Source organism: Panthera leo, chromosome D3, assembly GCF_018350215.1.
Source record: "Panthera leo isolate Ple1 chromosome D3, P.leo_Ple1_pat1.1, whole genome shotgun sequence".
Classification (NCBI taxonomy): domain Eukaryota; kingdom Metazoa; phylum Chordata; class Mammalia; order Carnivora; family Felidae; genus Panthera; species Panthera leo.
This window is the reverse complement of record NC_056690.1, coordinates 46,535,672-46,552,767: the sequence shown is the minus strand read 5'-3', so window position 1 is coordinate 46,552,767 and position 17,096 is coordinate 46,535,672. Positions and strand designations below refer to the sequence as shown.

The 17,096-nt window shown below is 38.2% G+C and overlaps 1 protein-coding gene across 5 annotated transcripts in view; it reads right to left on the bottom strand.

Annotated features, from left to right (window-relative positions):
- The window catches only part of LAMA3 (laminin subunit alpha 3), a 272,517-nt gene that overhangs the window by 125,953 nt on the left and 129,468 nt on the right, over positions 1-17,096 (bottom strand). For all 5 annotated transcript variants that reach the window (XM_042909621.1, XM_042909620.1, XM_042909619.1 and 2 more), the window contains 5 exons: positions 12,806-12,962; positions 8,017-8,149; positions 5,853-5,995; positions 3,612-3,709; positions 3,117-3,270 (listed from right to left, as the gene is read on the bottom strand). In XM_042909621.1, the coding sequence (XP_042765555.1) occupies positions 3,117-3,270; positions 3,612-3,709; positions 5,853-5,995; positions 8,017-8,149; positions 12,806-12,962 (685 nt within the window). The remainder of the gene's footprint in view (positions 1-3,116; positions 3,271-3,611; positions 3,710-5,852; positions 5,996-8,016; positions 8,150-12,805; positions 12,963-17,096) is intronic.

Sequence of the window (17,096 nt, the reverse complement as noted above, 5' to 3'; positions counted from 1 at the left end):
TGGTATGTGGTATATTTGAATTGAGATGAAACTTACAATCTACCTGAAAGTCTGGGGAAGAGGGTAAAATTAAAATTTCTGTACAGCAACAATAACTTGGAGGTTGGTTTTCAATGGGTAAATAATCATTCTAAAGTCTGTGTCATGTAAAATAAGAGATCAGAATTAGTGAATAACTTTAGACTTGGGTGGAAAATATATGCTTCAAGAACTTATGTTAAAATATTAAGGGTAACTACTAAAATACCAGAAAACAATCTGTACTTATCAAACAAGCAGAAAAATAGAGAAAATTGTCTTAATCAAACAGAAGTAGGGGGTGCCTGGCTGGCTCAGTCAGTAGAGCATGCAACTCTTGATCTCAGCATTGAGTTCCAGCCCCATGTTGGGCCTAGAACTTACTTCAAAAAAAAAAAAAAAAGAAAAAAGAAAAAAAGAAAAGAAACCAAAGTAGGAAAATTATTTTTAAGAAGGCAAATAAAAAGCTAGTAAAATAATTAAGATGATAAAAATAAGTCCAAATATGTCTGAAATCACAATAAATATAAATCAATTAAAATCACATTGTAAAACAGAGATGATCAAATTGAAGTATAAAAAACATAGCAATGAATTTGTTTATAAGAGACAGAGGCTTGCCTGGTGTACAACAGGTGTGGTCTGACTTTAAAAAATGAGCTGTCCAGATTCCCTTTCTCAGAAAGAATAAAGGGAAAAAGGGGATATTCAAATGGCAATAAGTGCCGGAGCTAGGAGTTAACAAGGAAATGAGACCGAAGCAACCTTCATGGTATGTGTGTGAGACAAACAGCTATGAGTAAGCAAAGGAGGTCATTCAATAGAGGGAGAGGTGAACAGCAAACACACGGAGAGAAGGCTTTCTTCTATGACGGCCTGGTAGCTCTGTCTCTCTCAGATTCCTGGAAGACCAGAATGTACTTGGTTCCTGCCTTTGGAATCCTTCTAGACCTTCTGTATCCTGGAAAAGGAAAAACCCTTCATATGAGCTAGACTTAGTGGGTTGCTCTTCCTTTCTGCCCATGGTGGTGACTAGAATACATAACAGCAGTATGGTTAATGGTTACTGAGTGATCACTGTGTGTCTGGCACCACAACAAGAGCCCCTCATGGATTATTTTATTTAATAGTACTCATGAGGTAGCTACTATTCTTATCCCCATTTTGTATACTAGTAAATTCAGGCCTAGGGAGATTTCACAGCTAGTTACTGATGACCCAAGACACGAAGGCAGGCAGTTTCACTCCAGAACCATCTTAATCATCACGCTACACATGGGTTTTCAAAATGGAGGAGCAGGGGCGGGGAGCGGGGGTGCCTGGGTGGCTCAGTTTGTTGAGCATCTGACTCTTGATAATAAAACTTTCTTAAAAATGGAGGAGGGATTACTCTGCATTTTGCTCCAGGCGGCTAATGATGATCAAAATTTACCTACCTCTAGAAGAAGTGAGTCCTCCATCAATTTAAGTATTCAACAGAGGCTAAATGAATGTTTAAAAAAGCTAATGTAGAAAGGATTCCTTCACAGGAAGGGAAATCAAATGATTTCTAAGACCTCTTCGAATGCCATTAGTCTCTGAATTTTAGCACAATGATCTACTACAGCACTGTCCAATAGAACCTTCTGGATAGCAAAAATATTTCACACTCTGTGTTTTCCAATAAGGTGGACACTAGACATATGTGGTTGCTGAGCACTTGAAATGTGGCTAGTGCAACGGAGAAACTGGATGTTTAGCTCTACTTAGTTTTAATTAATTCAAGTTTATACAGCCACATGAGCTAGTCACTACTATATTAGCACATGTCTGTAAGCATTTAGATAAACTAGTAAAACAGACTGTTAAATAAAACTGGACAGCCCAGGGCTTAGTTTTACGCATCATGCAAATATGGCCCTGCCCAAGGCCTCAGTGCTATATGGCTCTGGGCTAAATCAGAGGCAAGGACACCTCCAGATGAATCATCAGCATCATTTCCTGGAGTTTGGCCCTTCTCAACAGCACCTTCCTGCTGTCTGGGGAACACACACACACACACACACACACACACATCTGTATGTGTGCGTGCATATTTATGTATGTATATGCATTTGTGTGTGTGTGCTCAGCATGGGTAGGGAGGGATACAGCACACTGGTAGAATGGAGTGGAAATGATTTCATTAATTTCTCTTTATGAATGCCTATATCGCTTTACTTGTTACAACAGGCATACATATTTCTCTTTTTTGCAAAATAAAAACTCTAATAAAATGAAATGAAGACTAAAGAAGTATCCTTAAAATCCTCTAATAGCTACCTTGGAAATGTTAGCAATATAGTTTACAAAAAAGGTACATATCTAAATATTCAGAAGTAATACCATATATGTTTTCAGTCTACAAATTTAATCGTGAACATTTTCCTCAAGGATACAAAACAGAGAATGTTGTAGAAAGTAAGGAATGGAAATATAGCGACGGAAGTTTGTTTTTCAGCGTCTTTATTCTGAGGTATTGCACTGTGTGTTTTTATTGTTGCTACATACTACTTTGAACGCAAATCTTAAATCAGTATAGTCTTAAATCGTTTTGAGGCCTCAAAAACTCTGAGAAGAAAAGTAATGCCAAAGCCTGTGGTAACCTGCCCTCTAAGCCATGAGGGAGATGCCCTGGCGTGTAGCATTTCCAGATTTTGAGCTCAAAGAAATCAACCCTTACAAATTGCTTAGCCTGAGGGCTGAACAGTCTGTGAGCATTGCATCCTTTTAGGGTAAGCTGTGTAGTTTCTGGAGGCCTTTTAGAAAGATCTTGCCCTGAATCAGGTAGAGCAGGACGTGCCCTTATAAGTCCAGGGAGTAAAAAGGAGAGGATTCTGTGGTTGCCCATGTTCCCTGCCACGTCTAGAAAGTGCTCAGAGACTAACCTTACTATGCTCTGTGTGGTGCACCGCCCAGCCACAACCTGAAGCAGAGAACTCAGGATACCTGTAATTAACACCTCTGAGAAATTCTTCCAGATTCCCCTGAATTTGAGAAGCAACTGTGGCCAAGGGTTTTCAGCAGACACAGATGGGGAGACAGTAATAGCTTTGACAGTAAATAAAAGGCTGCCCCACCTCTCTACCACTGAGGTCCGCCATGACCGGGTGTGCGGGAGTAGGCTGCCTCACTGCCAAGGGTCTTGGCTCTCCATCAAGCAGGAAGTGTCTGGCCTCACAAGCCAGGGCACAGGGGAATCGGGTCACTGGCAAATGCTGGTAAAGCAAGCAACTTCAACAACAAAATATAACAGTTACAACTGAGAACAAAGCACAATATCAAAACTCATCCCCAAAGGACTCTTATCCAATTCCATTCATTCATCACTCCTTCAACGAACTCCTACCCAGTGCCTACTATAGGAATCGGATGGTAAATTTTCATCTGCATGAAGAATAAAAGAAGGAAAGGTCCATGAACCTGGATTCTATTTTAAGCCTCAGACAAAAACCACAATCAGATAATTATCCAAAGCATCTGGCTGCAGTTGTGATGCCGAGGCCTATCTCGAATCCTTGCACCAAAGGCTCCTGATTTAGAGGACCCGATGTCGCACCGTTGCCCATACTAACTTCTCTTGGGGAGGTCCTGAGTCGGCGCACGGCTGTGTGACTGGCAGTTGCAGTGAGGATGCCTCATAGTAGTCTCTGGGAAGCAGCACCAGGTAGTCCTAGTAAATTAAGACCAAAAGGACAATTACGCATTTGATGGTGGCCCTTCTTTTAGTAATCAAGCCGTCAGCAGCTAAGTTAACAACAACCAGGTGAAGCTCGCTATGTTAAACTCTCGACAGCAGCTGCTTCGTTCTGCCCCCCGACTCACCAAAACACACAGAGCAGCTCCCCACAGGTGCTTCAAACATGGGAGATAAGCATCTCAGGGTGAATGTTTTTGTATGCAAGTCTCAGGGGAAATTTTCCCGTCTCTTCTGGATTGTTTATAAATTCAAAACTAAACAAAAGTAACACGCTATCAGTTGATAACATGTTCCTTTGAAATACCGGTTGCTTTTATCACTACACAACAGAACGCTGAATTGTAGATCACGTATCACGGCTTTTTATTCCCATATCCAAGCAACGCTCGATGGCATGTATAAAAAACGGTGTTTTGTGATCCTGGTGAATCACGGACTGAAACTGGCTGACTGCCTGTCCTAGGAGATGAGAGGGAAGAACGTGTTCCACGGAGTGTGCCAAATGAAGCCCACAGTGTAAATTCAGCTAAACAGCTCTTCAGGAAAGAGCAGACCTTCAGGTTTCTGAGATGCTGATGGTCTGACAGGTTCAGAGCAATGCTGGCATCCCTGCCTGTGTGCAGAGGGAAGGACGAAGGGGAGGGGGGATGTCTGCCATAACTGTGAAGAGACTCATACGCCAGCCATAAGGCTTTCTCTCCCTTCGGGGCCCTTAATTTGTCTAGAATGGGAAAGAAGAGAAATGTATGGAGAGGAAAAGTGGCACATGGCGGCCCAGGGGGCTCAGTGGTCTACCACGGGGGTCTCACTAGCCCAGTAGGCTTTATTTCAACAGTGATTATTGTTCTCTTACTAAGTTTCCTTAGGTTGGGACCATAGCTCCTCATTACTTTATGGTCCCATAGATCCTAGAATAGTAAAAGTTGACAGTAGGTGGTCCGTAAAATATCTGTAGAGAAGATAGGATCATCATATGAAAGCATATATATGTGTTGCTACACAACAGCACCAGCTAAATGTCATCAAGTATCTTCCGTGCCTATGAAGTAACATAATGAGCTTCTTTCCATTAATCTAACTTTGTACCCATTACTGGCATCAACGGGATTTTCCTCATCCTCATTTCTAACATCTATGAAAAACTCTAAAACTTTGGTAAAGCAACAAAGCTTTCTACCAAGAAGATGCAAGAAAAATAGGGATTGAATGCCGAGCATAAACCCTCACATGATGCTCAGAAGATCCCAGATTTGGAAAGGACCTATATGGATAAACATTGTCCCTATTACAGGGAAGAAGCAAATGAGGCAGGCCTGGAGTTAAAGAACTTGCCTGAGATTTGCTAATACAGCCAATCAAAAGGACTGTGCCAGAAGGAAAAGCTTCATGTTTTCTGCTCTGAGCGCCTAAAACCAAGCTTTGTCGAAGACTGTATTTTCAAAAGACTTTCTATAAGCTAAAGCAGACATCAAAAGGGGGGGGTGTATCTCAGGTAGCAGTTTTCATCCCTTAACCCCCATGGTTCCTCTGGCTATCCTAGTAGAACACGAGGATAGAGCTTCTCCTGTAATGCAGGGTTCTTTGTCCAAGGCAATCGTTTGGTGAGGCTGCTGCCTATGTTTCAGGTAGAAGAAGGCAGGGAATGTTGGAGAAGCATCGGTTCTCCCTTCTCTTTCCACCACCAAGAACTTCACTGATATTAGGATCTTCTTTTCCTCTAGCTTCTTCTGATTCACTCCACACAATTCCCAGAGAGGCTGATTTTTTTTTTTGATGCCCTTCTGATTCATGATGAAAACTCCCAAAGAAGCTTTTGAAAGGTGGGGACATAATGCATATGAAGGTTTTGCATTTATTCTGATAACTTTGAGTCATTATAGTTATAGCTGTTGGTGTGTGTGTGTGTGTGTGTGTGTGTGTCTGAGAGAAGCTGGCTGAAAAATATAACAGATATTTTAAGTTGGCTCCTATGTTGAGGGCAAATGTCACCATAGTTTCCTGTGTCTAAAAGGGAGATGGGTTTTGATATCTAATGGTCTCTGTGGGTCACTGTGGATTGGACCATTTCTAAGGGGGGAAGAATCCCACAGAACTCTCCACTCAGGAGGACTCTTACCAGGAGGACGCCCTCTGCTTGAATACAAGCAAGCCATGTCCCTGGTGCAATTGAAAACGGGTCTGCCAAACCATTTCCGGGGACCGTGACAAAGGCTGGCTCCTTACTTGGCAGGAAGAGGACTTCCTTGCTTTGCGCAGCACCTATCAGAAATAAAAAGAATTGCCCAAGGCACTGGTCTAGAAATCACTGTTATGATTTTGGATTTTCAGTTTTGAACATTCAGTTTACATCTGAAGAAGTTTAAGATGGTTACTGAGCATACTTACTGATCAGACGTATTGATTTTATTTTTAAAATTTTTTAACGTTTATTATTTTTGAGAGACAGAGAGAGACAGACAGAGTGCAAGCAGGGGAGGGGCAAAGAGAGAGGGAGACACAGAATCTGAAGCAGGCTCCAGGCTCTGAGCTGTCAGCACAGAGCCCAACGCAGAGTTCAAACTCATGAACTGTAAGATCACGACCGGAGCCGAAGTCAGATACTTAGCTGACTGAGCCACGCTGGCGCCCCTTGATTTTATTTACCATTCACATACTTATAAAACAGACTAGAAAGATATTGATAAGATGTTAATTACTTTTTAAATTTGTTAAGTGATTAAGTATATTAACGCATGTAAACTGCTTAGGAAATTTCATTGCATCTAAGTGTTAACACATTACCTTAGATATTAAATTATTTTATTCTTTTAATTTCTATGGAAGAACATGTGTCCATTCTGAAGTAATAAAAGGTTTTGGTTTTTTGTTTGTTCTCAGGATGCAAAGTGTTTTCTTCTGTATGAAACAAACAGTGAACCTTCTGTACAAGGTTCAGAAACAAACCAAACTGCTGCATCAGAGTCCAACTGAGACTTTTTCTTCAGAAGAAATGTTTGCTCCAAATCCTTGCATTCTTTCTACAAACATCCACTAGATCTAGGTTCTGGGCATGAGGGACTGCACACAGCCAGCATGGCTTTTGCTGGGTGGGATGGGAAAGGTGAGGGATTACAGACGATAAAACAGGAGAATTTGGCACAGCATAGACAGTGGTGTTTGGGAGGAGGCCTAGGTTACCACAAGAATCCACAACCAAGGCCCCTGACTCAGACATGGGGGCTTAATAAAGGTGTCCCAGAGGAAGGGAAAACAAGCCACAATGTATTCCACCTGTTTGAGTTAATGGAGAGCAAAGTGCTGATGAAATTGTCATCGAGGAGGCATCAGGGTCTATTAGAAAGAATTTGGAGTCTGAAGATTCCAACTTGTCTATAAAGACCAGAGGTGCACTTAGGCGATTTACTAAACCTCTCAGTTCTGTTTCCTCTTCAACTCTCATCAGTTCACAAACTTACCATGTGAGAAAATCAATGCCAAAGTATATGTATATGATAAAGCAAGCATGCTAGTTCTTTGTGTTATTCATCATCATCCAGCCTCGCAACCTGGTTGACACAACTCAGGAGCATCACCACTGCCCCCAGTGACTTCGCCATGGATGCTGAACAAAGATTCTTGTGTTTCAATCTCAAATTAGATTTCCACTGGCACCATCTTTGGTCCATGTGGGATTCCTAATGCTTTCTGGAATCTGTTTCCAGGAATGGTAGAAGTGCTAACTTCTTGCAGAACAGACTTCCAGGCCTCAGCTCTAACAGTGCTGAGATCTGTGCTCTGACTGTGATTTTCCTGTGCCCTCAGGAATCCCTCAACCTTCAGTGAGGTTTGCATGTTTCTTTCTGGAGTTCTCCTGGGCTTCATGCTTTACCGCATTCATCTTAAAAATTCCTACACTCACCCATTTCTCCTTGGGCTATTTGGTTTGCCTGAAACAATGTAAAAAGTTAGGGGAGTCACCACAGAGGTGACACCCACTCTACCATGAATGAATTATAAATTAGCTTTGCCCTGTGGTGATATCATAGACCACGGGGTTCAGCGAAGACACATAGGTTGTTACACCAATTTTTCAAAAGACAGTTAATAGTAAACTTAACAACAAAATTTAAATAAGCAGAATGTTTAGAGATTGAAAAGGTAGCAAAGGACAGGACACTACCCTAATCAGACTATGCATCAGACTCCATCTTTTCTCAGGAGGTAACTTTGTGAAAACTGAAGAAAATGTTTCACTAGTTCATCATTTCTTAATCCAAAAAAAGGCTTGAAAATTTGCCTACCTGCCTCAGCCCAGGATGGGTAAATAGTCACGTGGCCAGATACGGCTTCAGTTCCAGGGTTAATATATTTCAGAATAACGCGAAACAAGGCAAGACTTGACTTCCCCACATTCAACATGATCCTCACTTTATTCTGAAAAATACCGAAAAGCCATAAAGTATAGAACTGGCTAAAAGAAATGGTAGCCAAACAGTGGCTTTACTCCATTCAAGTTTCACTAGTGGGCTTGTAGTGTGTACACAGACCCACACGCTCTGTTTCTTTCACACACACACACACACACACACACACACACACACTCACTCTCACTCAGAAAACACCAAATAACCAACTCTGTGGCAGATGGAAATAGGAAGGCCTAACAATAAATTAAAATCACAATTACAATTACAATTAAATTTAAGTGTACAATACAACTTAATTACAATTAAAGTTACAGTGAAGACCTGTTCCCTCAGGAACTGAGTTCTTCTTTTGACCCTTTTGGAATCAGGCAGACAGAAGAGAATGTTAGCAGGACTAGTTTAAGGAAAGCCATAGTGGCAGGGGCAACCACCACAGGCTGGGAGAAATAAAAAAGCAGAAGAGAACGAAAGGACAGGATTATTTAACACAACTACCCCTGTAGACAGACCACTCCAGGGGCCACATACATAAAATTCTAAATGGTCACAGAAACTGATGCTGGCCAAACAAAGGTTAAAATACTCCAAACACATTAGTGACCAAATCTGGATGTAATTAAAATATGCTTACGTCACATAAAATTGATCTCAATCTCTATCCAAAAAGAATGTGGGCTTTTTCTTTTTTAATTATTTTTTTTCCATCATGACAAGTGTACTCTTTAATCCTCATCACCTATTTCCTCCATCCCCTACCCCGCTCCCCTCTGGTAACCATCAGTTTGTTTTCTACAGTTAAGAGTCTGTTTCATGCTTTGTCTCTATCTCCTTTTTTTTTTTTTTTGCCTTTGCTTGTTTGTTTTGCTTCCTAGATTCAACATATGAGTGAAATCATACAATATTTGTCTCTCTCTGACGTATTTCACTTAACATTATTATACTCTCTAGTTCCATCCATATTGTTGCAAATGGCAACATTTCATTATTTTTTATGGCTGAATAATACTCCATTCCAATAACAAAAGGGACAATCCGACAAGAGGATATATAATAATTGTAAATATTTATGTACCCAACATGAAAGAACCCAAATAAATAAAACAGTTAATAACAAACCTAAAGGAAATAATCAATAGTAACACAATAATAGTAGGGGACTTTAAGACCCCACTTACATCAACGGGCAGATCATCCAAAGAGAAAAGCAACAAGGAAATAGTGGCTTTGAATGACACTCTGGACCAGATGGACTTAACAGATATATTCAGAATACGCAGATATATTCAGCAGAATACACATTCTTTTTGAGTACACATGTAATGGTCTCCAGAACAGAACACATATTAGACCACAAAAAAAGCCTCAAAAAATTCAAAAAGACTGAAGTTATGCCATGCATCTTTTCTGACCACAAACCTATGAAACTAGAAATCAACCACAAGAAAAATTTTGCAAGAGCACAAATACATTGAGGCTAAAGAACATGCTTCTAAACAACGAATGGGTCAATCAAGAAATCAAAAAAGAGGGGCGCCTGGGTGGCTCAGTCTGTTGAGCATCTGACTCTTGATTTCAGCTCAGGTCATGATCTCAAGGTTCATGGGACCAAGCCCCATGTCAAGCTCCATTCTGTCAATGCACAGCCTGCTTAGGATTCTTTCTCTCTCTCTTTGCCCCTCCCCTACTCATTCATTCTCTCTCTCTCTCTCTCTCTCTCTCTCTCTCTCTCTCTCTCTCTGTGTGTGTGTGTAAAAATAAATAAACTTAAAAAAAGAAATCAAAGAAGAAATAAAATATTACATGGAGATGAATAAAAATGAAAACACATGGGGCGCCTGGGTGGCGCAGTCGGTTAAGCGTCCGATTTCAGCCAGGTCACGATCTCGCGGTCCGTGAGTTCGAGCCCCGTGTCAGGCTCTGGGCTGATGGCTCGGAGCCTGGAGCCTGTTTCCGATTCTGTGTCTCCCTCTCTCTCTGCCCCTCCCCCGTTCATGCTCTGTCTCTCTCTGTCCCAAAAATAAATAAAAAACGTTGAAAAAAAAAAATGAAAAAAAAAAAATGAAAACACAGGTCCAAAATCTTTAGGATGCAGCAAAAGCTGTACTAAGAGGGAAATTTATAGCAACACAAGGCTACATCAAGAAGCAAGAAAAATCTCATATAAATAACCTAATCTTATACCTCAAGACACTAAAATAAGAAGAAAAAACAAAACTGAAACACAGAAAAAGGAAGGAAATAAAAAATATTAGAGCAGAAATAAATGATACAGAAACTAAAAAAAAAAGTAAATAAAACAGATTAATGAAACCATGAGCTGGTTTTTAGAAAAGATCAACAAAATTGATAAATCTCTAACCAGACTTATCGAGAGAGAGAGAGAGAGAGGACCCAAATAAACAAAACCACTAATGAAAGAGTAGAAATAACAACCACCACCACAAAAATACAAAAACTTGTAACACAATATTATGAAAATCTATATGCCAACAAATTGGACAACTTAAAAGAAATGGATAAATTCCTAGAAACATGTAACCTACCAAAACATAATAGGAAGAAACAGAAAATTTGAACAGATCAATTACTAGAAGTTAAATTGAATCAGTAATTAAAAAAAAAAAAAAAAAAAAAAAAAAAAAAACCTCCTGAAAAACAAAAGTCTGAGACCAGACAGCTTCACAGGTGAATTCTACCAAACATTTAAAGAAGAGTTAATATTTATTCTTCTCAAACTATTCCAAAAAATATAAGAGGAAGGAAAACTTCCAAATTCATTCTATGAGGCCAGTATCACCCTGATACCAAAATCATATAAAGACACTACAAAAAAAGAGAACAAGTCAATATGTCTGATGAACACAGATGTAAAAATCCTCAACAAAATATTAGTGAACAGAATCCAACAAAACATTAAAATAATCATTCACCACGATCAAGTGGGATTTATTCCTGGGATGAAAGTGTGCTTTAATATTTGCAAAACAATCAATGTGGCATGTCACACTAGTAAGAGAAGAGATAAAAACCATAAAATCATTCCAACCTCAAAGAGATGGAGAAAAAGCATTTTACAAAGTACAACATCCATTCATGATAAAAACAAATCCTCTGCAAAGTAGATACAGATAATAAAGGCCTTATAAGAAAAATGTACAACCAACATCATACTCAGTGGTGAAAAATGAAGACTTTTTCCCCTAAGGTCAGAACAAGACAAAGATGTCCACTCTCACCACTTTTATTCAACATAGCACTGGAAGTCCTAGCCATAGCAGTCAGACAACAGAAAGAAAGAAAAGGTATCCAAATTGGTAAGGAAGTAGTAAAACTCTCATGATCTACAAATGACATGGTACCATATATAGAAAGCCTTAAAGACTCCACTGAATGGGGCTTTTTAACTTGACAGAATAGTTCCATGTTGGAAAATAAAAATGCAAAAATGTATAAGGAACAAGTTAGGGGTGATCTGATGGACGCTGCCGAGGTCTGCTGACTAAAAATACTTAAAGAAATCCATCATTTGGAATTTATTCCTTTATGCTAACTAGTTATTATTTCCAACTGTAGACACCTATGAGAAGGTATCCACCTTGACTGGACTGTCAGTCATTCACAATCTATTATGACTTAATGGAATCCATTGCTTTTTTCTTAATAATGAAGATCAGGAAGGAGCTAAAGAAACTCAATTGCTACACTGGGGAGAAGGAGAAAGCAGTGAGGTGTAGGATCTTAGGATCCTAGCGAGTGTAAAGCAACCTGATGGGGACCCTAGTCAGGCAAGAAGCAACATTAGAACCAATGATGGCTCCGACAGAACTGTGAACCTGTCCCTGTTTCTCTAAGGGGTGACTTATATAAATATAACAGGCATTACTTCTGGATCTACTAAGGACAAATATTGGGTAACCATGGTCGTCAGTTTACCTCTTTTGTTCCGAATTTCGCCACTGAGAAACACAGTTTGAAGAGACCAACCTCAAAGAGAAATTCTGAGAATAAAACTTCTCAATGACTATACAGAAATTATTAGTTATAAATATTGTATAAGTTCTAAAGGTAGCAAGAAAATGTGTAAATCCCTTAATTATTCCAACACAAAGCCAAGAGAGATGGATACAGAAGAGGAAAATGAAGGAAAGGAGAAATACAGGAAAGAAAATTTAAGTAGCACTAACAAATTCCTCATTTATCTTAGTTTTTATTCATATAGTAATTCCGAGTTTAAAAAAGCAAAAAAAAAAAAAAAAAAAAAGCACCGGTCAAATATTAACAACGCACACATTGAAATTATTTAATTCAACTCATTTTTAATCTTCACAAATGGCTTTAAAGAAAAGTGTCTCTTGTGTTAAAATATAGACTAATCTCATTTGGGAAACAACTTCTTGTAAAAAGTCTCCAGAAATAAACACCTTTTTTTTTTAATCCTTTCTTTGTCTGATTTGGTGACTAAATTAACAATAGACTGTGAAATCGATACATATACTTATGAGTTAAAATCCAATCTTACCCCAAACCCCATCTGTAGTCTGGAGAAAAAGAATCTTGGAGTCAGTTTTCGGGATAGTTTGCCTTTGTGGGGGACTCACTGACAGTGTTGTGGGTAACTATACGCACTATCCTGCCATGAAGTAGTTTCTTAGAGGCTACATACCTGCACTGAGGTCATCTGGGCGTATCCTCTCCAGCTAAACTCAGGAAATTCCAGGGGATCAAATCCAAACCGAAGTTCTCTCCCATTAGGTACAGTGCCATCTTCAATCTCATACTTCATATGATGCAAATCCGGGAAATAGTAGTTGTTTTCGGGTCTTTTGTAAACAAAAAGTAAATATGGATACAGCAAGTTAAGTCCACTGATAATCCAAATATTCTTTAATCTCAGTAGCTCTGCTAAAAGAACTCCCACCAAATTGAAAGACTGCAACAAATAAGAACAAATGAAAGAGCCTCCCCCTGCTTTTTCTTTAAATTATTGCTTTCATTCTTGTAAACATTCACATAAAATACACCCAACACTATCATTCTAAGCAATAAAATGAGAAAATCATTTAGCACAACCCATAGTAGTAGTATCCTTTAATATGTTCTAAACGGTTGCCAACAACTTAGCAAAGTCAAATTAGGTAATTTACTACAAATTCATTCATTCAATCATTCATTTATATACTCATATTCACTCATTACACAAATATTAACATATACGTACCAAGCAATGTTGTTAAGTACCATATATACATAGTGAATGTGACATACAATATTTCATATGTTAAGTTTACAAGTTAGATACATTTTTCTCTCCATATATGTTTTTTCAATCATCAGAATGACTTTTTATGCCTCGTTTTTTCTTAAATTATAAGTCTATAAATGGATTTCTTTCAAGAGTCCAATAATGGCAATCATAGAGAAGGATCAAAAATATTTCAACCCTGGGGCGCCTGGGTGGTTCAGTCAGTTAAGTGTCCTACTTCAGTTTAGGTCATGATCTTATGGTTCATGAGTTCGAGCCCCGCATCAGGCTCTGTGCTGACTGCTCAGAGCCTGGAGCCTGTTTCAGGTTCTGTCTCTCCCTCTCTCTCTGCCCCTCCCCCACTTGTGCTCTGTCTCTGTCTCTCTCTCAGAAATAAATAAAAACATTAAAAAATAAATAAATAAAAGTATTACAATACTTATATAACATTTCATATTCAAACTATTTGAAGTTCTTCAAAATGCCACATTTTGACAATCCAATCACAAACTAATAGCAGTTAGTGTATTTAAACCCATAACTATCAATTAGTCAAAGAAAATAAAAAGTCACAGTCCTATATTGCAACTAGAATTACAAATGCTTACAATTTCTCTGGAAGTGATATATAAAGATCCTTAAAAATGTTCATACCCACTGACCCAGTAATTTTCCTTCCAGGAATATATTCTAAAGAATGATTAAATATACACTGTCAAAGAATTAACGAATTAACATAAAAGAATGTTTATAATAGTGAAAGCTTAGAAGCAATGTAAATGTACAATTATGAAATAATTAAAGAAATTATGAAATATTACATAACCAATATTTTGGAAGACTAATGATATGGAAAATGTCTGCAATATCATGTGAAGAAATTGATACGAGTTATATGAAGAAAATACAATATTAATTTGTATTCATAGAAAAAGCCTAGGGGTACGTGGGTGGCTCACTTGGTTAAGCTTCTGACTTTGGGTTAGGTCATGATCTTGCAGTTCATGAGTTTGAGCCCCATGTCAGGCTCTGTGCTGACCCCTCAAAGCCTGGAGCCGGCTTCAGATTCTGTGTCTCCCTCTCTCTCTGCCCCTCCCCCACTTGCGCTCTGCCTCTCTCTCTCTCTCTCAAAATAAAATAAAATAAAAATAAACATTAAAAATGTTTTAAAAAAGAAAGAGAAAGCCTAGAAAAAAATAAACAAAAAATATCAAAGGGGTTATCATCTGGGTGGCGGAATGAAGAATTTTCTTTGCCTTTTACTTTTAGGTACTTATTGCAACTTTACAACAAACATATATTACATTTATTATCACAATAATTATTTAGAAGACAAAGTGAATGTGAAAGCTTTCTAACCTTGCAAGAAAAATGAAAAAAATTTTCAGATGATATCATAAACAAACCTTTGGGAGGAATTTAGTACAAAAGGACAAAAGATTTACCAACCCAGAGAAAAGGTGGTATGGCATCTTTAATGCTGGTTCGCTCTCCTTTTATCATAGTTACAATTTATCACTAAATCAAAGGACATGTTCTAAATTTCATATATGTGTATTGGCTGTGATGTAAAAAAAAAAATCAATATTTTTGCCTCGGGATGGGAAATTTAATTCCTATTAAAGTTGCATTATTTCTACCTGAAAATTAGCCCACCGCTTGCATAGTTGGAAGGGAAAAAAAATTATACTGGTTAAGTAGGGGGAAAGCTCACTTTATCAACAGGAAGGTAAAAAGAGATAAAACATGGGTGGAGAATGTTTCCAAACCTATTTACAAAATTCCTCTGGTTCATCATGTGCTTTGTTAGTCTGCAGGGAAACATATCCACAGATGTGTTCTCTTTCACACACCTTTTATTATGTGGCCCAGCAGTGACTGCCATTTAGAAATGACTGAAGAAAGCTCAGCTGGGTTGCTCTGACTTTTAGAATTCAAATGCTGGAAACATCAAGGGAAAGGAGAGAAACACCATACCAATTAAATATAGACAATTTACCTAAACTACACTAAAGATTTCTTTAAAATTTTTTTTTAATGTTTATTTATTTTTGAGACAGAGAGAGACAGAGCATGAGCAGGGAAGGGGCAGAGAGAGAGGGAGACACAGAATCAGAAGCAGGCTCCAGGCTCTGAGCTGTCAGCACAGAGCCCGATGCGGGGCTCGAACTCATGAACTGTGAGATCATGACCTGTGCTGAAGTCGGACGCTCAACTGACTGAGCCACCCAGGCGCCCCATGATTTCTTTATTAATCTGTTGATAAAGCAGAGTATTAAAGATACATGCAATTTAGAAGTTGCATTTCACAGACTTTCCAGTGTATGATTAAGAGCCAGAATATTAAAAATTAGCTTTTTCCTCCCACCACTGACAGAAAATTATAAATGGATCATGGTTTTAAAAAATTCTATACTGATATGACAGATATATTCAGAACATTCTATCTTAAAACAGCAGAATATATGTTCTTTTCAAGTGCACATGGAACATTATCCAGAACAGATCACATTTTGGGCCACAAAACAAGTCTCAACAAATTCAAAAAGCTGAAATCATACCAAGCATCTTTTCTGACCACAACACTATGAAAGTAGCAATCAACCACAAGAAAAAATCTGGAAAGAACACAAATACATGGTGGTTAAATAACATGCTTCTAAACAAGGAATGGGTCAATCAAGGAATCAAAAAGGAAATAACAAAAAATACACGGAGACAAATGAAAATGAAAACACAAAGGTCCAAAATCTTTGGGATGCAGCAAAAGCTGTTCTAAGAGGGAAGTTTATGGCAACACAGGCCTACCTCAGGAAGCAAGAAAAATCTCACATAAAGAACCAAACATTACACCTAAAGAAGCTAGAAAAAGAAGCACAAACAACCCAAGCCCAGCAAAAGGAAGGAAATCATAAAGATCAGAGCAGAAATAAATGAAATAGAAACTAAAAAAACAACAGAACAGATTCAAGAGAAACCAAGAGCTGGTTCTTTGAAAAAACCAACAAAATTGATAAACCTCTAGCCAGAATGATCAAATAGGGAGAGAGAGAGAAACAAGTCAAATAGACAAAATCAGAAATGAAACACTAGAAATAACCACCAATGCCCCTTAAATATAAAGGATTTTAAGAGAATATTGTGAAAAAATTATATGCCAACAAATTGGACAACCTAGAAGAAATGGATAAATTCTTAGAAACATATAAACTCTTAAAATGGAATTAGGAAAAAACAGAAAATTTGAACAGACCAATTACAAACAATGAAATTGAATCAGTAATACTCCCAACAAACAAAAGTCCAGGACCAGATGGCTTCACAGGTGAAGTCTACCAAACATTTAAGGAAGAGTTAATATTTATTCTTTTCAAACTACTCCAAAAAACAAAAGAGAAAGGAAAGCTTCCAAATTCATTCTATGAAGCCAGCATTAGCCTAATACCAAAACCAGGTAAAGATACTACCAAAAAAAAAAACAAAAACAAAAAACAAAAAAAAAATTGCAGGCTAATATCTCTGATGAACATAGATGCAAAAATCCTCAACAAAATATTAACAAACAGAATCCAACAATACATTAAAATAACCATTCACCATGATCAAGTGGGATTTATACCTGGGGTGCAAGAGTGATTCAATTATTTGCAAATCAATCAATGTGATATGTCACATCAATAAGAGAAAGGAGAAAAACCATATGATCATTTCA